At 41.2% G+C, this 22,074-nt stretch overlaps 1 protein-coding gene across 22 annotated transcripts in view; it reads left to right on the forward strand.

Moving 5' to 3' along the window:
• IDO2 (indoleamine 2,3-dioxygenase 2) overlaps positions 1–22,074 on the forward strand; it is a 69,291-nt gene that overhangs the window by 3,913 nt on the left and 43,304 nt on the right. For 11 of the 22 annotated variants that reach the window (XR_012416387.1, XR_012416388.1, XR_012416386.1 and 8 more), the window contains exon 2: positions 12,271–12,366. Coding sequence is in view for 13 of the 22 variants with exons in the window: in XM_005563151.5 (XP_005563208.3) it covers positions 12,271–12,366 (96 nt within the window). In the remaining 9 variants the exon portion in view is untranslated. Of the gene's footprint in view, positions 1–12,270; positions 12,367–16,143; positions 16,353–22,074 lie in introns of those variants that run through there. The other 11 variants (XR_012416381.1, XR_012416382.1, XR_012416383.1 and 8 more) reach the window with 2 other exon arrangements.

Genomic DNA, 22,074 nt, shown 5'->3' on the forward strand with positions numbered 1-22,074 from the left:
GTCTTCTGACCTTGAGCCAGTGCTTGTTAAAACTCCACTCTATACGTCTAACCCAATTCAGGAATATCCTGCCTAGTTCCAAAGGAAGAAAAGACCAAGTTGCTCTTATTGGGATTAAAAGTGTACACTGAGCTGAGGAAAAATAATATTACAAATGAGCTAAACGTGACGTAGATCCACAGTTGTAGAGTTCCTTTCTTTGTTCTTTCCTCTTTGTAACTACGGAAACAGGAGAAACAGATGAGAATCAAGTTCTCGTGACACTCCCTGCCTGATATACTATGGTTTCGTTGATGGAATTTCCATTCCTGAGATTATGTGGAAAAAAAGTCCCTTGAGAAACTGGTTTTACTCCGTTATGATCATTTTCCCCAGATTTCTCAAAATGTACTTCCCTGTTTCAGTTTTGATTTTCTTTCATTGGTTTGACCTTTTTCAACAACTCCCTTTCTGGGAAGAGGTAGCAGAAGGACATTTTCATCAAAATCTGCCCCAGGTTGCTTCACAGATGAGGAGGGACCCAGTCACTAAAATCACCAGGCAGAGTTTTGCAAGAGCAGATGGAGAATCACAATTGGCTGTCCTGCTCAAGGGGACACCAGATCTTACTTTCCTTTAGTTGAAAGGCAAGCGTCAGAGTCAGGAGGCTGTACTTTCATGTCCACTATAGATAGTTCTCACTATAGATAGTTGCTTGAACGTGTGTGAAGAAAACATGGTCAAGACAGTGACTTAAAAAAATTCTGTTTTTGGGGAAGGAGTCTGACTTGGTTTCAAATATTGTATCCCATTGTTTCTGTCAACGTTCAAACCTTTCCAAGTTCCAACATTTATTGTGGAAAATGTGTGCCTCACCAACTCATACAAATAAATGGTTCATGTGCCCTACATGTGTACGGGGGCATGGATGTGTGTTTCTGGAGGGAGGGCTAATTTCTCTTTAGACATGGAGAATACAAAGAAATTAGCTTGGCATCAAGAAGGTTAGAGCAGGCGACAAGAGTGAGGAGAACTGAGAGAGCTTAGATGTGAGGCTCCGGAGTTCAGATTTTTTTTTTTTTTTTTTTTTTTTTGAGATGGCGTCTTGTACCCCAGGTTGGAGGGCAATGGCGAGATCTCAGCTCACTGCAACCTCTGCCTCTGGTGTTCAAGCGATTCTCCTACCTCAGCCTCCTGAGTGGCTGGGATTACAGGCATGAGCCACCACGCCTGTCTAATTTTGTAGTTTTAATAGAGATGGGGTTTCTCCATGTTGGTCAGGCTGGTCTCGAACTCCCGACCTCAGGTGATCCACCCTCCTTGGCCTCCCAAAATTCTAGGATGACAGCCATGAACCACTGTGCCCGGCCTACTTTTTGTATTTTTAGTAGAGACAGGGTTTCACCATGTTGGTCAGGCTGGTCTTGAACTCCTGACTTCGTGATCTGCCCACCTCAGCCTCACAAAGTGCTGGGATTACAGGCGTGAGCCACCGGGCCCAGCCTGGAGTTCAGACTTAACACATCCTATAAATGACATGATGCATCTGATATTTGAAGAGTTTTCCTCAAAGAATGTTACATGCAAGGTGGTTTAGAGTTGTTGTTCCTGGCTGTATAGCAAAATACTTGTGGAGTTTTAAAAAATACTGATGCCGAAGCTCCACCTAGAATAGTTCATTCAGAATCTCTAGCATAACTAACCTCAGTACTTGAAATATGATTATTATAAATGTTAGTCAACTGCTTTTTTAGGCTCTATGACTGATAGGAATCTTTCACTTTTATATCATCTCCAGTTAATGAGTTCCATAAATTGAAAGTCTAGTGTTTAAATTTTTACCTCACTTTATTTTTACTGATTGTATTATTATTATTATTATTATTATTATTATTATTTTCGAGATAGAGTCTCACTTTGTCACCCAGGCTGGAGTGCAGTGACGCCATCTCAGCTCCCTGCAACTTCTGCCTCCTGGGTTCAAAGGATTCTCCTGCCTCAGCCTTCCGAGTAGCTGGGATTACAGGAGCCCACCACCACACCCAGCTAATTTTTGTATTTTTAGTAGACGGAGTTTCACCATATTGGCCAGGCTGATCTCGAACCCCTGACCTCAAGTGATCCACCCGCCTCAGCCCTCCATCTCAAAACAAAAACAAAAATAATAACAAAACTTTTGTCTTCTACCTGAGATGTTTAAATTTAAATCACACCATTTCTACAAAAATTCCCTATCTTGTCCTTAAAAATAATTTGCAATCACTAGCTAGTTTTGAGAACAATTGCCATCTTAACTGAATACCATTTGTTCTGTCTCTCTAGTTTCAACTTAATAACCCTTTCTGAATTTTCTATTCGTTCAAAATTTTTCTGGCCATTTTATTGTTTTCATTTAGTGAAAACTTATTCACCAGTTTCTATGCCTAAGCGCATTTAGGAAGTTGCTTAGGATACAGACGTGATAAAAAGACCAGTGTGAAAACTCTCCACTCCTACACATTACATTCTAGTCCTCATCTCCTGGCATTTAAGTCCTCAGTGATTCCATGCACTTTTGCTTTTGGTTTGGGCAGATGCTCTGAGTTCAATGTTTCTTTGAGATGAGGACCCCTTATTCAACTCACAAATCCCATAAGGAGGCATCTGTGCCTTTGCTGGTGCCCCAGACAGGGTGCTGATCCTTACTTACCTTCAAGATTGTGAAGTCAGATTTAATAGTATAGTGGTTTATGAGAGCTACTGTAACAGCAGTCACAAACAGTTGGGCTTAAAATATCACAAACGGGGGCTTAAATCACAGAAATTGATTTTCTCACAGTTGTTGAGGCAGGAAGTCCAAGATCAAGGTGTCGTGGAGTTGGTTTCTTCTGAGGTCTCGCTCCTTGGCTTTTAGGCGACCTCCTTATTATTGTGTCCTCACATGGTCTTTTCTCTGCCATGCACAAATTCTCCATGTCCCCATGTCTCTCTCTCTCTTTTTTTTTTTTTTTCAAAACAGGGTTGCACTCTGTCACCCAGGTTGGAGTGCAGTGGTGCAATCTCAGCTCACTGCAACCTCTGCCTCCTGGGTTCAAACGATTCTCCTGCCTCAGCCTCCTGAGTAGCTTGGATTACAGGTGCACTCCACAAAGCCCAGCTAATTTTTTGTATTTTTAGTAGAGATGGGGCTTCGCTATGTTGGTCAGGTTGGTCTCGAACTCCTGACCTCAAGTGATCTGCTCACCTTGGCCTCCCAGAGTGAGGATTACAGGCGTGAGCTACTGTACCCGCTCTCCCCCGTCTCTTTGTGTCCAAATTTCCTCTTCTTTATGGACACCAATCAGATTAAATTGGACCCACCCTAAAGGCCTCATTTCAATGTACCTTCTTCAAGGGCCTATCTCCAAATACAGTTATATTTTTAGGTACTAGGGCTAGGGCTTCAGCATAGGAATTTGGGGGAGACACAATTTAACACATACCAGAAAGTATAAGGCCAGGAAAAAATATTCTGGCATGCTAGATGGACTCATTAACCAATATTAACCAATATTAACCAATTAACAAATATTTCTTTAATATTTGCCTGACTTTTTTTTTTTTTTTTTTTGAGACAGTTTCACTCTTGTTGCCCAGGCTGGAATGCAGTGGCACAATCTTGACTCACTGCAACCTCTGCTTCCTGGGTTCAAGTGATTCTCCTGCCTCAGCCTCCCAAGTAGCTGAGATTACAGGCGCATGCCACCACACCCAGCTTAATTTTTGTATTTTTAGTAGAGTTGGGGTTTCTCTGTGTTGGTCAGGCTGGTCTCAAACTCCTGACCTCAGGTGATCCACCAGCCTCGCCTCTGAAAATGCTGGGATTACAGGTTGCCTGGTGATTTGTGAGAGGAATGACTGAGCTCTCATGCCGGGTCAGGGGAGGGAACAGAGAAAGTTGAATACTCTGACAATAGCCATGATTCAAAGCTCTTAAGCTTAGGCTCAAATCTACCCACGCCTCAAGGAAGAAAACAAATAAATAAAAAAGAAGAAAAGAAATGTCCCAATGTCAGGTCCCACACTTTTTAGAAATAATTTCAGCAAAACTTTGTTGCTATTTTGGCATGTCCTCTACTGTAGTAGTTTATCAAAATACTGTCCCCAGACTTTTTCTATATTTCTAGATTTTACTGTTTAATGTATAATAATAATGTTCTAACATTAAAACATAACCATAGCAATGCTCAGATTCACTTTATCTTTAAATATATTGTTGAACTCAATTTTATAACATCTTCAGGATTGTCTTTTTGTATTCATAAATAGCAACAGTGGATAGTGGCCTTGGTTAGTGTTATTTCAAGGATTAATCTTTAGGTTACATTTTCTTCATAAGATGCATTAGATGCCTTTTTTTTTTTTTTTTTTTTGAGACAGAGTCTCGCTCTGTTGTTCAGGCTGGAGTGCAGTGGCACAGTCTCGGCTCACTCCAATCACCACCTCCTGGGTTCAAGAGGTTCTCTTGACTCAGCCTTCTGAGTAACTGGGATTACAGTCACGCACCACCATGCCCGGCTAATTTTTGTATCCTTTATAGTAAACATGGGATTTCCCTATATTGGCCTGGCTGATCTCCAACTCCTGACCTTAAGTGATCTGTCTGGCTTGGCCTCCCAAAGTGCTGGGATTACAGGCATGAGCCACCACACTCAGCAAATTAGATGCCTTCTCATGCTTTTCTGCGTTCTGAAACAGATCATCTATCTGTTGATATAGCATAGCTCTTCAGACTACAGACATTTTAAGCTGTACGTTTTGAATTACATTTTCTATTCCCTTTATGCTTATTGTTCTAGTTAGGTTTTTTATTTCTAAATAAAAATTTGAATTTTTGCAATTTCACAAATGGTAACTCAGTTGAAATTTTCAAGTGTATTAGCAAAATTTATTCATAGCAGCCTGTTACATTTCATTAAGAATTGATTTTTTTCTTATTCCCTGTTGAAGTTTGTTTATAAACTATAGTAATAGTAACTATACAGAAAGTGTTCACTTTGTAGTAGGCCCTGTGTTAACTTTAACTACACTTTTAAAATCTAAACCTCACAGTAGTCTTGGCTGGGCACGGTGACTCACTCCTGTTATCCCAGCACTTTGGGAGGCTGACGTGGGTGGATCACAATGTCAGGAGTTCGAGACTAGCCTGGCCAACATGGTGACACTGTCTCTACTAAAAAGACAAAAATCAGCCGGGTATGGTGGTGCATGCCTGTAGTGCCAGCTCTTCGGGAGGCTGAGGCAGGAGAATTGCCTGAACCCAGGTAGCGGAGGTTGCAATGAACCGAGATTGCACAAGTGCACTCTAGCCTGGATGACAGAGTGAGACTCCGTCTCAAAAAAAAATAATAATAATAAATAGATCAATGAATAAAATAAAGAAATAATCCTCACAATAGTCTTCACCATTTGCAAATGATCCATTTGACAATAAATGAATTCAGGGCTCTCTCTGAAATATACTTCCAAGGTGACCAGTTTTCTCCATTTCCACCCCAGTTTAATCCACCTTCATGTAGCCCCAGGACTATTGTCTCCTCCCCTTGTTTCCTTATTTCCATTCTTGTTCAGCTGTAACACATTCTGTGCATAGCAGTCAAGTGATGCTTAAAAATGAGAATCAGGCTAGAGGTGGTAGTTCACACCTATAATCCCAGCACTTCGGGAGGCTGACACAGGAGGATCACATGAGGCCAGGGGTTTGAGATCAGCCTGGGCAAGATAGCGAGACCCCATCTCTACAAAAATAAAAAAGAATTAACTGTGCATGATCCTACGTGCCTGTATTCCCAGCTACTTGGGAGGCTGAGGTGGGAGGACTGCTTGACCCAGGGAGTTTGAGGCTGCAATAAGCTATATTTGTACCACTACACTCCAGTGTGGGTGACAGAGTGAGATCCTGTCTCCAAAAACCGTAAAATGAAAACAAAACCTTGATAATCTGCTCTTTAAAGCTCTTCCTACAGGGCCCCTGTGATGCTCGCCTATCTCTAGAAGGGCATGTAATAGCTCTTTCTCCTTCACTTTATTTGATGCAATGTCAGAACAGCTTCTTTCCATCAAAACTTAAACCTTTTATTTCATTTAAAATAATCTGCTTCAAAATCTAATCTTTCCAATAGTTTAAGTTCTAATTTTTCTGATGTTAATATTGTCACCCAAGTTTCCTGCTCATGTTTACCTGGTTTATTTTATTTTATTTTAAAATTTATATATTTATTTATTTATTTAAGGTGGAGTCTCCCTCTGTCGCCCAGGCTGGAGTGCAGTGGTGCGATCTCAGCTCACTGCAAGCTCTGCCTGCCGGGTTCACGCCATTCTCCTGCCTCAGCCTTCTGAGTAGCTGGGACTACAGGTGCCCACCATCACTTCTGGCTAATTTTTTGTATTTTTTTTTAGGAGAGATGGGGTTTCACCGTGTTAGCCAGGATGGTCTCGATCTCCTGACCTTGTGATGCGCCCGCGTCTGCCTCCCAAAGTGCTGGGATTACTGGCGTGAGCCACCACGTCCAGCCTTTATTTTATTTTTTGCGACGGAGTCTTGCTCTCTTCCCCAGGCTGGAGTGCAGTGGCTTGATCTTGGCTCACTGCAACCTCTGCCTCCCAGATTGAGGCGATTCTCCTGCCTCAGCCTCCTGAACAGCTGGGATTATAGGCACCTGCTACCACGCCCAGCTAATTTTTTCTTTTTTTGGAAACAGAGTCTCACTAGGTCGCCCAGGCTGGAGTGCAGTCGCATGATCTCAGCTTACTGCAACCTCCTCCCCCTGGGTTCAAGCGATTCTCCTGCCTCAACCTCCTAAGTAGCTGGGATTACAGACGTCTGCCACCACACCCAACTAATTTTTGTATTTTTAGTAGCTGAGTAGCTGGGATTATAGGCGCGTGTCACCACGCCTGGCTAATTTTTGTATTTTTAGTAGAGACAGGGTTTCACCATGTTGGCCAGGCTCCTCTCAAACTCCTGATCTCAAGTGATTCGCCCATCTCAGCCTCCCAAAGTGCTGAGATTACAGGTGTGAGCCACCGGGCTCGGCACCTGGTTTATTTTTGTGCATGCTTTTATTTTTAATTTTCCTATGCTACTTTCTTAGCCAAAATTTATACTTAATCTAATCAAGCATTAAGCTAACGAAGAGTTTAGTGTTCATATAAAAAATACAGTTTTACAAATCTATTTTTCTTTAAATTATAAATGTGTTAAGAATATCATCCAATGAAATGATCCAGAAGCAAAAGGATGGCTGTGTATCTTTTCAATATCATCCTGGAGCATTGTCTCAACCATCTCACTTTATGGTGATTTAATCATCTAGAGGTTTTCCCTTTGTTTTCTGTGTTACTTAGTATTGATTAATACTGTTGCACTACTTCAGTCTGAAATTACACGGTAATTTGTAGATTTTTTTTTTTTTTTTGAGACAGAATCTGGCTTTGTTGCCCAGGCTGGAGTGCAGTGGTGCGATCTTGGCTCACTACAAGCTCTGCCTCCCGAGTTCAGGCCATTATCCTGCCTCAGCCTCCCGAGTAGCTGGGACGACAGGTGCCCACCACCATGCCCAGCTAAATTTTTGTATTTTTTTTAGGAGAGACGGGGTTTCACCCTGTTAGCCAGGATGGTCTCAGTCTCCTGACCTCGTGATCCACCTGCCTCGGCCTCCCAAAGTGCTGGGATTGCAGGCGTGAGCCACCGTGCCTGGCCGTTAATTTGTAGATTTTTATACAGAAGAGCAGCAAAATATTTCTGTTGAGTAGAAAATATAACTCCAATGCTTATGACTGCACTCTCTATAGGACACTAACTCATGGTGCGTCTAACCCAGCAATTTTACGTCAACACTCTTTTCTCAAACCTCTATAAACTTTGGCTGGACACAGTGGCTCACACCTGTAATCCCAACACTTTGAGAGGCTGAGGCAGGTGGATCACCTTAGGTCAGGAGTTCGAGACAAGGCTGGTCAACATGGCAAAATCCCATCTCTACTAAAAATACAAAAAATTAGCCAGGCATGGTGACACACACCTGTAATCCCAGCTACTCAGGAGGCTGAGGCAGGAGAATCTCTTGAACGCAGGAGGTGGAGCCAAGATCGCGCCACTGCACTTCAGCCTGAGCGATAGAATGAAACTGTGTCTCAAAATAAATAAATAAAATAAATAAATCAGAGATTGTGAATAGGATGTTGGATGTACCCAAGTTATGAATTAATTAAGAGCTTGAACCCAGGAGGCAGAGGTTGCAGTGAGCCGAGATCACACCACTGCACTTTAGCCTGAGCGATAGAATGAAACTGTGTCTCAATCAATCAATCAATCAATCAATCAGAGACTGTGAATAGGATGTTGGATGTACCTAACTTATGAATTAATTGGGAGCTTGAACCCAGGTTTGTCTCAGATCCTCAGGGACCGAAGACTTCCAAGTGATTTGTGGGTAATGTATAGGTCTATACTACTCCAAATGCACAGTTTTCAGACTTCCCTGGGTTCTCACGGACCTTCCATGTCATTTGTATGTTTAGGTTGAGGTCCCTGGTCTTTTCCCCTCTGTAATTAATTTCACACCCACCCCTATCTCAACTCACACAACTTGATTTTCACTCTCATCTTCTGAGAAATTGAGTCCATAAAAAGTGAACTCCTTTAAACTCCAGATCTTCTCCTACTGCTGCTGCAAGGACAGACATTCCATTCTTGTTCTCTCTCTCCTCCTTCACTTCTAGTCCTTTGCTCCTTCTGCATTCGATTACTCTCCTCTCTCCTCTGTCTTCAATCTCTCCTTCTTGCAATAGCCAACTATAAATTGCTCAAGCTTCTCATTCTTAAAAGATCACTCTTAAATGCAAATTCCCTGCTGCCTTATGGCTCTCCTTCAAAAGTAATCTACATTTTCTCTATTTTCTACTTCCTCAACACACTAACATTTGAATCCTGCTTCTATGACCCTGACCTAAATTTCTATTAAATGTACATAGATAAACTAATACGTATTTGCGACTTCTTAATATTGTTTTGATTTTTAAAGAGGTCAATTTTACTTTAACTCTGTAATGATGCGTTCGACCTTCTGATGATTCTCTACTTCTGTGAAATTCTCTACTGTCTTGACTTCTACAGGGTCATTCTATTCAAGCTCATTGAACGTCTGTCACTATGTTTTTGATCTGTATTGCAATTAGTTCCTCTATCTGCCTTGTGAATGTTCTGCATTGTGTTAATCTAGGGTTTCTTCTCCTTTCGCTTTTCATATTACCTCAAATGGTTTTATATACTCTTGTGGTTTTAACCACAATGTAGGGTTTTTGCTGTAGTTATGCTTTCAAATTGCATACTTCTTTTTCTTTTCTTTCTTTCTTTCTTTTTTTTTTTTTTTTGAAATGGCGTCTTGCTCTGTTACTCCAGTCTGGAGTGCAGTGGTACGATCTTGGCTCACTGCAACTTCCGCCTCCCAGGTTCAAGTGATTCTCCTATATCAGCCTCCCGAGAAGCTGGGATTACAGGCATGTGCCACTATGCCTGCTTAATTTTTTATTTTTAGTAGAGACAGGATTTCACCATGTTGGTCAGGCTGATCACAAACTCCTGACCTCAGGTGATCCGCCCTCCTCGGTCTCCCCAAGTGCTGAAATTACAGGCATGAGCCACCATGCCTAGCCTCAATTGTATATTTCTAATATGACTTTTCTCCTGAACTTTAAACTGTGTATCCAACTTTTCACCATAGTCATATCTTTTGATTGCACAGGTAATTTAATGTCAATATATTTAAAAATGAATTTACCACGTTTATCCCCACTCTTTGACTTTCACTTACATTTCTGTCTCAATTCCTGTTTCCATCCATTCATTTGCTCACCTAATTCTTAAACATGGAAATCATCCTCACTTCCTCTTCTTAACCCAAAAATTCAGTTGTACAGGTTATACACTGAGAAAGGAGCCTCAGATCAGTGTGATAAATCAGAGATTAGTGAACTTTTTCTGAAGGGCCAAATACTAAGTGCTTTAAACTTGCCTACCATATGGTTTCTGTTGTAACTACCAATTCTACTGCTATAATGTAAAAGCAACCATAGATAGTACATAAACAAATGAGACAGGCTGGGTGCCAATGAAAATTCACAAAAATTAATGTAGTTTATTGTCCCTTGGGTGAGAGTTGGGGGTCACTGAAATTCAGACTATATCTTACTTGGCTAAACCATGGGCCTAGAGTGGGCATATAAATGGAGCTATTGGGCTAGTGATTTTCTTACCTTAAGCCCCCAGACCCAAATTTAATCATCATATCCTTTCAATTTCATTTTCCGGATATATCTTGAATATATGGCTTCTCCTTTCCAAATTCATTGTCATTGCCTAAGTTTAGTCTTTGAACAATATTTTAAAGACTTCCTTATCTGACTTTACATCTTAAAGTCCTACAAATTTATCTTCCTAAAATTCAAATCAAACCATGTCACCAACTTACATAAAGGGAAAATTCATATATTCTACACACAGCACATTTCATGTAACTTTCTAGGCTCGTCTTTCATCATCCTTTTGATGCGGGATTTTTGGCTCCTTAGTTCAGCAGAATTCAGGATCTCATCTCATGACCAGGAAGAATTAGGCAGGTAGACATAATGAAGGGTGAGGATGATGCAATTTATTACGCGAAAGGGGAGCTCTCTGCAAAGAGAGGGTTTTCTCCAGCAGGCTCCCACCTCACAATGGAGTACCAGGACTTTCACAGGCACGCTGAAAAGGCCAGGCTCCTCCCTAGCATAAGGCACGAATTCCTGGTGGTTCCACCAGTTTTCCTAGTATGCATGTGGGCGTGCCCAAGCAAACCAGAGGTAGCATCAGAAAAGGCAACATTTGATTACTTAAAAGGCATTATTCAGAAAGAATCAATTGGGAAAGGGTGGGCCACCAGGGAAAGTTTTCCCTCTGTGTCACAGGTTTCATCTGGGATCAGGAGTCCGGTCTTTCAGCCTTTGGACTGTTTTGGGCTTGAAGGTGGGGTTTCACAGGGACCCTTCCCTATCTGCCTCGGCATCTGTCTGCCTCTTGCCTCTATCACTTTCTCTTGAGTTTTATATTTTAGCAACACTGAGTCATCTGTGTCCCAGGAAGCACCCATATCTGTTTATCTGCTGTCCCCTCTACCTTTACTACCTTCCCTTCTTCACATTTCAACCCAAAAAAGTCACTTCCCCTCCAAAAATTGGATCAACTGTCATATTTTTATGAATATTTCCCTTTAATTCCTCACAACAGCTGACAGAATTAACTACTTCCTCTTCTTTGCAAGTTCTTTGGCTTACACAGATATCACTAATTAAACATATTTACCGCATTGGCATATATCTGACTAGTGTGTTTTTCTCCTGTACTAGAGCATATGCTCCTTAGTCATCTGTGTATCTGAGGTAAGCACAGGGCCTACGTAGCATATGGTGCATTCTCAATGTTCGTTCAACACGCAGAGAAAAGTAATCTACATTTTCTCTATTTTCTACTTCCTCAACACACTAACATTTGAATCCTGCTTCTATGACCCTGACCTAAATTTCTATTAAATGTACATAGATAAACTAATAGGTATTTGCGACTTCCTAATATTTTTTTGATTTTTAAAGAGGTCAATCTTACTTTAACTCTGTAGTGATGCATTCGACCTTCTGATGATTCTCTACTTCTGTGAAATCTTCTACTGTCTTGACTTCTATAGGGTCATTCTATTCAAGCTCATTGAACGTCTGTCACTATGTTTTTGATCTGTATTGCTGCAATTAGTTCCTCTATCTGCCTTGTGAATATTCTCCATTGTGCTAATCTAGGCTTTCTTCTCCTTTCACTTTTCTTTTTTTTTTGGAGACGGAGTCTCGCTCTGTCACCCACGCTGGAGTGCAGTGGCCGGATCTCAGCTCACTGCAAGCTCCGCCTCCCGGGTTCACGCCATTCTCCTGCCTCAGCCTCCCGAGTAGCTGGGACTACAGGCGCCTGCCACCTTGCCCGGCTAAGTTTTTGTATTTTTAGTAGAGACGGGGTTTCACTGTGTTACCCAGGATGGTCTCGATCTCCTGACCTCGTGATCCGCCCGTCTCGGCCTCCCAAAGTGCTGGGATTACAGGCTTGAGCCACCGCGCCCGGCCCTCCTTTCACTTTTCATGTTACCTCATTGACTTGAATTCCCCTGAAGACTGAAATGTGAAAATAGCTATTCCCGGAAGCCCCTTTCCAGAGAGTTCTAAAATATTTACATGTTTCTATTTTAAATGCAGAAAGAACTTCCAGATCATTATAGGCCTTGGATGGAAATTGCCAACAAACTTCCTCAATTGATTGATGCTCACCAGCTTCGAGCTCATGTGGACAAGGTATTCTTCACTTCACCCCCTTATCACATTCTGTTTCATCATCACACCACTTTTATTAGCCTTGCGGAAGTGTGTCAATTGATCATTACCATTGAACTTATCAGCTAAGCTATCTCTACCTTCCCGGAAAACAGAATGACCCCCTCTGATACATGTGTTTTTCTAAGGTTTCCGGAGTCAGCACAAAACAATGCCTGTCACATACCAATCACTCACCAAATGTTTGTTTAAAGAAGAATCTGGGTGAGAATGATAAACTAATGGATAAGCTATGGCCTAGGAAGGCCAGCTTGGAAATTCTTAGGTTCCTCATTCCATGTACGTGTTCAGGGCTCTGTTGTTGCTGAGGGGGTCTACCTTGATTTTGTCCTGGGTGTTACAGAATAGTTAAATGGAGGGAATTTCTGAATTATAAAATTGGCCATGGGTTCTACAGAAACATCCAATAAGCCTGTAAATTCCACAAAAGTTTTTATTAGGCTGGTACAAAAGTAATTGCAGTTTTTGCCATTACTTTTAATGACAAAAACCACAAATGCTTTTGTACCAACCTAATAGCTATGTAACCCTGAAAAAGTTACTGAACACTGTAATCCCATTTCCTTATTTATAAAATGCGAGAAACTCTGGTCTCACAGTATTGTTATGGGAACTAAATCACTTTCAAAGTGGCCCCTTTGTAGTTCTTGTCCTATTATAGCATTCAGTGTACATTCATTACTTCCCTGTAGTCTCTTCTCCATCTGTCTTAATCTTACCAATTTGGAGTACCACATAATTGCAGAAGTCCACGAAAAGTTTTCTACTCTCCAAAATTCCCCTTTGCTGATGGATAATATTTAATGTCTAGAATTACAAATTCTTTTTAAAATACTCATTGAATGCCTGCTCTGTGCAAAGCACTAGAACCCTGTAGAAGATGAATAAGGGACTGGCTTCAACGTCTATAAAGATAGCAAGCTAAGCAGAGTAATTTCTTTGCCTGATAGATAAAAGGTTGTGTTGACAAGACCAAAGAAATCCAAAAATAAGAAAAAAATTAAGAAAATAATTGTAAGCACAGAAAAATAGAGAAAAGTTCCAATGATGGAATAAAAAAGGATTTTTTTTGACCGTATTAAGCAAATCATGTATAAAATCCAGAAATAAGTTTACAGGACCCATGTCAAGTATTTAACCAAAGCAGAGGGAGATCCCCATGAGTCTCCCTTTCCCATCTCAGAATAGCAGAGAAGAGAAGCAAGGGAAGCCTGGAACAGTTGACAGGAGGGCAGGTTAGAATTCAGTTTGTGAACTATGAGGTCCTCTGCCGCAGGCATTCACCAGGCTTTATTTGATTAAACTGCCATAAAAGAAGAAAAGGACTTGTCAAATTGGGGCTCCTCCTAGCACAGCATTGAAACCAGTCCCTATTACTTCTTGGCCTTTTGGCTAAAATCGAGTGTGAAATCCATCACCTAACATTTGTACTGGGTTTAGGCTGGGTGCAGTGGCTCACGCCTATAATCCTAGCACTTTGGGAGGCCAAGGCTGGCGGATTGCCTGAGCTCAGGAGTTCGAGACCAGCCTGAGCAACATGGTGAAAACCATGCCTCTACTAAAAATACAAAAAATTAGGCTGGTGTGGTGGCACATGCCTGTAGTCCCAGCTATTTGGGAGGCTGAAGCAAAAGAATCGCTTGAACCTGGGAGACAGAGGTTGTAGTTAGCTGACATCACACCACTGAACTGCCTCTGGGCCACAGAGTGAGACTCTGTCTCAAAAAACAAAACAAAACAAACAAGCTATATATATAAATTTTTCCTGGGTTTAGTAGTGTCTTCCTAGAAGTCATGTTCATGTATAATCTGTGAAAGTGGTCTTATTTGGAAATAGGATGTGTACAGATATATTCAAGTTAAGGTGAGGTGATACTGGATTAAATTCTATATGATGAGTGTCCTTACAAGAAGAGGAAAAGTCAAACACAGGGACACAGACACAAGGGAAAACATCACGTAAAGATGGAGGTAGAATTGGAATGATGCATTGACAAGCCAAGATGTGCCAAGGATTGCTGGCAACCACCAAGAGTTAGGAGAGAGGCATGGAACAGAATGGAACAAATTCTCCCTCAGAGGCTCCAGAAGAAACCAACCCTACTGATACCTTAATTTGGGACTTCTATCTTCCATAACTGTGGCAGAGTACATTTCTGCTGTTTTAAGTCATGCCGTTTGTGGTCATTAGTTATGGCAGCCCATAAAACTAACACAACACTCTTGGTCTCTATCACTCCTTTTTTTTTTTTTTTTTTTTTTTTTTTTTTTTTTTTGAGACAGAGTCTCACTGTGTCTCCCAGGCTGGAGTGCAGTGGTACGATCTTGGCTCACTGCAACCTCCACCTCCCAGGTTCAAGCAATTTTCCTGCCTCAGCCTCCTGAGTAGCTGGGACTACAGGCACCAGCCACCACGCCCATCTAATTTTTGTATTTGTAGTAGAGACGGGGTTTCACCATATTGGCCAGGCTGGTCTCGAACTCCTAACCTTGTGATCCACCAGCCTTAGCCTCCCAAAGTGCTGGGATTACAGGCGTGAGCCACTCTGCATAGCCTCTATCTCTACTTTTAATTGCCTAGAAAATATCGAACAAATTAAGGCCAGTTTTTAGATTTTACCACCAAAGGCTGAGACTGAAACAGGAATTGTTTGTGAGAAGCAAATACAATAGTTTCCAGAGACTGAATCAGGAATTTTCTGTGAGAGGCAAATATGATAGTTTCCAGAACCACAGGTGGAGCTATAGACAAAAACATGTTTTCTGGATCCTTTACTTGCTACAGACAACAGAATAAGTGAATTTACAGCATTGATGTTACAGTGAATCTAAGACAACCACCTTGTCTTAGAATGTCTCAACATACCTATCCGTATCTTGAAACAAAATATATTAATTGGCTTAGACCCATCCACTCACATTTCCCAGGAAGACATGATCAGAAGGAGCTATGCAAAAAGAAATCCAGCGGAATTCTGGAAATACAATAAGAAAATCCATATTAGACACTAATCTTAATAAAACTAACCTTTGTTCATGAATTTGAATACACAGAATTGTCAAATAATATGGAAAAAATGGGCAACTCAAAAAGAAGAGGGTAGCCCACTCGGCATTGCGGACCAATGGCCTCCAATAAATAATTAAGAGGATATTGTGCTTTAAATATTCTATTTTGTGTATCCAGTATATTGCCTTCATAAATTAAGTGAAAGCTGATATATAAAAAGAACTATTAGAAATAAAAAACCACACACATCCAAAAACTCCTCAATATAAACTCAACAAATTCAGTGAAACATTGATTGTAAAAAATATATATAGTGATTTAGGTACTTCTTTGAGAAATTTCATAAAGCATAAAGCAAAAATCAAAGAGTGCAAACTATCAGAAAAATAAAAATATATAAAAAAGAGAAATACAGGCGATCCAAATTCATCATCATGGATTCCTATAAGCAGATGGGTGGAGGAAAAGTAAAACTTCCAACATATAAGCACAAATTTTTTAGACCTTAAGAAATATTTGAGTTTTTTATATCAGAAAGAAATGGGGTGAGGGTTGGGGGGCACATGTAGATACTCAGATGAAATTGTGAATTTTCTAGCATAAAGAAATCTGAATGTTCATAGAAAACAAAAATGAAAAACAGTTTATTTACAGAGTAAATACATAGGACTGTTTACCTGTAACACTAAATATTAAAAGACAGTTTCTTTTCTTTTTTTTTGAGACAGAGTTTCACTCATCGCCCAGGTTGGAGTGCAATGGTGCGATCTGGGCTCACTGCAACCTCTGCCTCTGGGTTCAAGCAATTCTCCTGCCTCAGCTTCCCAAGTAGTTGGGATTACAGGCGCGTACCACCACGCCCAGCTAATTTTTGTATTTCTAGTAGAGACGGTGTTTCACCATGTTGGCCAGGCTGGGCTCAAACTCCCGACTTCAGGTAATCCACCCGCCTCGGCCTCCCAGAGTGCTGGGATTACAGGCATGAGCCACCATGCCAGCCTAAAAGACAATTTCATACCTATTTGGATGGCTAAATTTCTTTTTTTAATCTGATCATATCAAATGCTGAAGAGGATGTATAGCAATAGAGACTTTCATTCATTGCTAGTTGAAATGCAAAATGGTACAGCCAATTTGAAAACTAGCTTGGCAGATTCTTATAAAATGAAACATAGATTTACCACACAACTCAGCAATAGCATTCCTAAGTATTTATCCAAGTAAGTGGGAAATTTATGTTCCCAGAAAAGAAAATCCATATGTGAATGTTTATAACACCTTTATTCATAATCACCAAAAAAAAAAAAAAAAAAAAGAACCTTGAAGAAAACAGGATATCCCTCAACAGGGGAATGAATAAACCAAGTTATAGTAATTGTAAATTGTGGAATAGATAGTGGAATAGTATTCAGTGATACAAATGATTGAGCAATTAATTTGTGCAATGACAGGGATGAACCTTAAATACATTTACCTAAATGAAAGATGTCAGGCCTATATTTTATGATTCTTTTCAAATGACTTTCCAGAAAAGGCAAAACTAGAAGGATTAAATATACCTTTATGGTTACCAGAGACAGGCAAGGAGTGGGTAGCTGACTGCAAAGGTAATATAGAGGCGAATGTTTAGCATGATCGAACTGTTTTATATGGCACTCAGGTGATAGATATATGGCTCTAGGCACTGAAAAACCCATAGAATTGTATGTCACAAAGAATGGACTTTCATGTATGCAAATTTTAAAAAATAAACCAGAATATTGGGAGAATACTAGGATGGAATGCAGATGTGACAATAAAACTAACTGGACTCTCAGCAAACTAACACAGGAGCAGAACCAAACACCGCATGCTCTTACTTATATGTGGGAGTTGAACAATGAAAACACAGGACACAGGGAGGGGAACATCACACACTGGGGCCTGTTGGGGGTTGGGGGGCTAGGGGAGGGAGAGCATTAGGACAAATACCTAATGCATGTGGGGCTTAAAACCTAGATGATGGGTTGAAAGGTGCAGCAAACCACCATGGCACATGTGTACCTATGTAACAAACCTGCACAGTCTGCACATGTATCCCAGAACTTAAAGTAAAATTTTTAAAAAGTGAAAAAAAAAAAAAAACAAAACCTAACTGGACCACAAATGCACTATATAACCTCGATGAGGAGAGTGCGGATCAGGGAAAGGAACAGACTTAAATTACTCCAGAAAATACTGTTGTGCTGTGACTAGAATCTATAAGGCTTATGGTAAATGAAACTTTATGTGATCACTATACTCTAATTGGTAAATCAGTTTTTCACGGGGTGCAGGTGAACAGCAGTTTGCTTTACATGTAGTCATAACTGCGTTTTGCAGATATTTCAATTTTTACAAATTGAAGATTCGTGGCAACTTTGCATCAGGCAAGTCTGTCAACCCCATTTTTCCAATAGTGTGTGCGCATTTGGTGTCTGTGTGTCATATTTTAATAATTCTCACAATATTTAAAACTTTTTCTTTACTATTACATCTGTTACAGTGATCTGTGATCAATGATCTTTAATGTTACTATCATAATTGTTTTGAAGGTGCCATAAACTGTGCCACTATAAGTACTGAAACTTAATTGGTAAATGTATGTGTTCTGACTGCTCCACTGACCAGTCATTACCCCATCTCTCTCCCCCTCCTCAGGCCTCCTGGTTTCCTGAGACATAATAATATTGAAATTAGGCCAATTAGTAATCCTACACTGGCCTCTAAGTGTTCAAGTGAAAGGAGTTGCATGTCTCTCACTTTAAAAAATCTAAAACTAGAGCCTGGTCATGCTGGCTCACGCCTGTAATCCCAGCACTTTGGGAAGCCAATGCGGGGGGATCACTTGAGGTCAGGAGTTCGAGACCAGCCTGGCCAACATGGCGAAACCCCGTCTCTACTAAAAATACAAAAATTAGCCAGGGGTGGTGGTGCACACCTGTAATCCCAGCTACTCAGGAGGCTGAGGCAAAAGAATCATTTGAACCCGGGAGATGGAGGTTGCAGTGAGCCGAGATCACGCGATTGCACTCCAGCCTGGGAAACAAGAGTAAAACTCCGTCTCAGGGGGAAAAAAAAAAAAAAAATCTAAAGCTAGAAATGGTTAAGCTTGGTGAGAAAGTCATGTCAAAACCAGATAGGCTTAAAGCTGGGCCTCTTTTGCCAAACAGCCAAGCTGGGAGTGCAAAGGAAAAGTTTTTGAGGAAAACTAAAAGTGCTACTCCAGTGAACACAGGAATGACAAGAAAACAAAAGAGCCTTATTGCTGATATAGAGAAAGTTTGAGTGTTTTGGATAGAAGATCAAACCAGCCACAACTTCCCTTAAACCAAAGCCTAATTCAAAGAAAGGCCCTAACTCTCTTCAATTTTACGAAGTCTGAGAGGGGTGAAGAAGCTGCAGAAAAAAAAGTTTTAAGGTAGCAGAGTTTGGTTCATGAAGTATGAGGCAAAAAGCCATCTCCACGACATAAAAGCGCAAGGTGAAGCAGCAAGTGCTGATGGAGAAGCTGCAGCAAATTATCCAGAAGATCCAGCTGAAATCATTGATAAAGGTGGCTACATTTATTTTTTATTTTTATTATTCATTAATTTATTTATTTTGAGACAAAATCTTGTTCTGTCCCCCAGACTGGAGTGCAGTAGCGTGATGTTGGCTCACTGCAACCTCCACCTCCCAGGTTCAAGCAATTCTCCTGCCTCAGCCTCCCCAGTAGCTGGGATTACAGGCATCTGCCACAACACCTGACTAATTTTTGTATTTTTAGTAGAGACAGGGTTTCATCACATTGGCCAGGCTGGTCTTGAACTCCTGACCTGAGGTGATCCACCCACCTTGGCCTCCCAAAGTGCTGGGATTACAGGCATGAGCCACCAGGCCCGACCGGTGGCTACATTTAAAAATAGGTGTTCAGTGTAGACAAAACCATCTTTTAGTGGAAGAAGATTCCATCCAGGATTTACTTTTTTTTTTTTTTCTTTTGAGACAGAGTCTCACTCTGTTGCCAGACTGGAGTGCAGTGGCGCGATCTCAGCTCACTACCACCTCTGCCTCCCGGGTTCAAGTGATTCTCCTGCCTCAACCTCCCAAGTAGCTGGGACTACAGGCGTGTGTCTCCATGCCCAGCTAATTTTTGCAGTTTTAGCAGAGACAGTGTTTCACCACGTTGGCCAGGATGGTCTCTATCTCTGACCTCGTGATCCACCCACCTTGGCCTCCCAAAGTGCTGGGATTACTGGCGTAAGCCACTACGCCTGGCCCAGGACTTTCATAGTTAGAAAACAGTCAATGCCTGGCTTGAAAGGACAGGCGGACTATCTTGTTAGGGGCTAGTGCAGCTGTTGATTTTAAGTTGAAGCCAATGCCCATTTACCATTCCCAAAATCTTAGGGCCCTTACCAGTCATGCTAAATCTACTCTGCCTGTGCTCTATAAATGGACAGTAAAGCCTGGCATATCTATTTACAGCATGCTTTCCTGAATATTTTAAGTTCACTGTTGTGACCTACTGTTCAGAAAAAAAAAATTCCTTTCAAAATATTACTGCTTTTGAACAATGGCTCTGGTCACCCACGAGCTCTAATGGAGATGTACAAGGAAATAAATGTTGTTTTCATGCCTGCTAACACATTTGTTCTGCAACCTATGGATCAAGGAGTCATTTTGGCTTTCAAGTCTTATTATTTAAGAATTATATTTTGTGGCCAGGTGTGGTGGCTCACGCCTGTAATCCCAGCACTTTGGGAGGCTGAGGCAGGCAGATCACGAGGTCAGGAGATCGAGACCATTCTGGCTAACATGGTGAAACCCGGTCTCTACTAAAAATACAAAAAATTAGCCAGGCGTGGTGGCGGGTGTCTGTAGTCGAAGCTGCTGGGGAGGCTGAGGCAGGAGAGTGGCGTGAACCCGGGAGGCGGAGGTTGCAGTGAGCCGAGATCGCGCCAGTGCACTCCAGCCTGGGCGACAGAACAAGTCCATCTCAAATAAATAAATAAATAATAAAAAAATAAAAACTGTACTTTGTAAGGCTATTCCTGACACAGATAGTGATTTCTCCCAAGAATCTGGGCAAAGCCAAATGGAAACCGGGAAAGGATTCACTATTCTAAATACTATTAAAAGCATTCATGATTTATGGAGGATGTCAAAATAAAACATTAATAGGAGTCTGCAAGAAGTCAACCCTCATGGATGACTTTGAGGGGTTCAAGACTTGAGCAGAGGAACTCACTGCAGATGTGGCAGAAATAGTATGAGAACTAAAATTAGAAGTGGAATCTGATTTTGTAACTGAGTTGCTGCAATCTCATGATTGAACTTTCCTTTTCTTTCTTTCTTTTTTTTTTTTTTTTGAGACAGTTTCGTTCTGGTTGTCCAGACTGGAGTGCAGTGGTGCAGTCTTGGCTCACTGCAGGCTCTGCCTCCCGGGTTCAAGCAATTCTCCTGCCTCAGCCCCCTGAGTACCTAGGATTATAGGCACCTGCCACCATGCCCAGCTAATTTTTTGTATTTTTAGTAGAGATGGGGTTTTGCCATGTTTGGCAAGGCTGGTCTCAAACTCCTGGCCTCAGGTGATCCCCCCACCTCTGCCTCCCAAAGTGCTGGGATTACAGGAGTGAGCCAACATGCCGGCCACATGATTGCACTTTAAGAGATAAGTTGCTTCTTGTGGAGCAAAGAAAGTAGTTGCACAACACAGAATTTACTCGTGGTGAAAATATTGTGATTGAACTGCTGTTCAAATGTTGTTGAACGTTGTTGAAATGATTAAAAAAGAAAAATTAGAATGTTCCATAAACATAGTTGATAAAGCATTGGCAGGGTTTGAGAGGATTAACTGCAATTTTAAAAGAAATTCTACTGGGGGCTGAGTGCAGTGGCTCATGACAGCACTTTGGGAGGCCAAGGCAGGCGGATCACTTGAGGTTGAGTTTGAGACCAGCCTGGCCAACATGATGAAACACCACTACCTCTACTAAAAATACAAAAATTAGCTGGGCATGGTGGCAGGTTCCTGTGATCCCAGCTACTTGGGAGGCTGAAGCAGGAGAATGCTTGAACCCGGGAGGCAGAGGTTGCAGTGAATCAAGATCTCGCCACTGCATTCCAGCCTGGGTAACACAGCAAGACTCCATCTCAAAAAAAAAAAAAAAAAAAAAAAAAAAAAAAAAAAAAAAAAGTTCTACTGGGGAAAAAATGCTAACAAACAGATTGCATGCGTGCAACGGAGAAATCTTTTGTGAAAGGAAGAGTCAATTGATGTGGCAAACTGCCTTGTTATCGTAAGCCACCCCAACCTTCAACAACCAACATCCTGAACAGTAAGTAGCCATCAGCATCGAAGCAGGGCTCTCCACCAGCAAAGAGATTATGACTCCCTGAAGGCTCAGATGATCATTAGCATATTTTAGCAATAAAGTACTTTATAATTAAGGCACAAAGTACTTTATAATGTACATTGTTTTTCTAGACATAATGCTATTGCACACTTTATGTTGTGAACATAACTTTTACATGCACTGGGAAGCCAAGAAATGTATGTGATTTGTTTTATTGGGATAGTCACTTTATTGTGGTGGTCTGGAATTGAGCCCTGAATATCTCCAAGGCATGCCTGTATATACTTGGGTTGAACAATA

This window comes from Macaca fascicularis, chromosome 8, assembly GCF_037993035.2.
Source record: "Macaca fascicularis isolate 582-1 chromosome 8, T2T-MFA8v1.1".
Classification (NCBI taxonomy): Eukaryota; Metazoa; Chordata; class Mammalia; order Primates; family Cercopithecidae; genus Macaca; species Macaca fascicularis.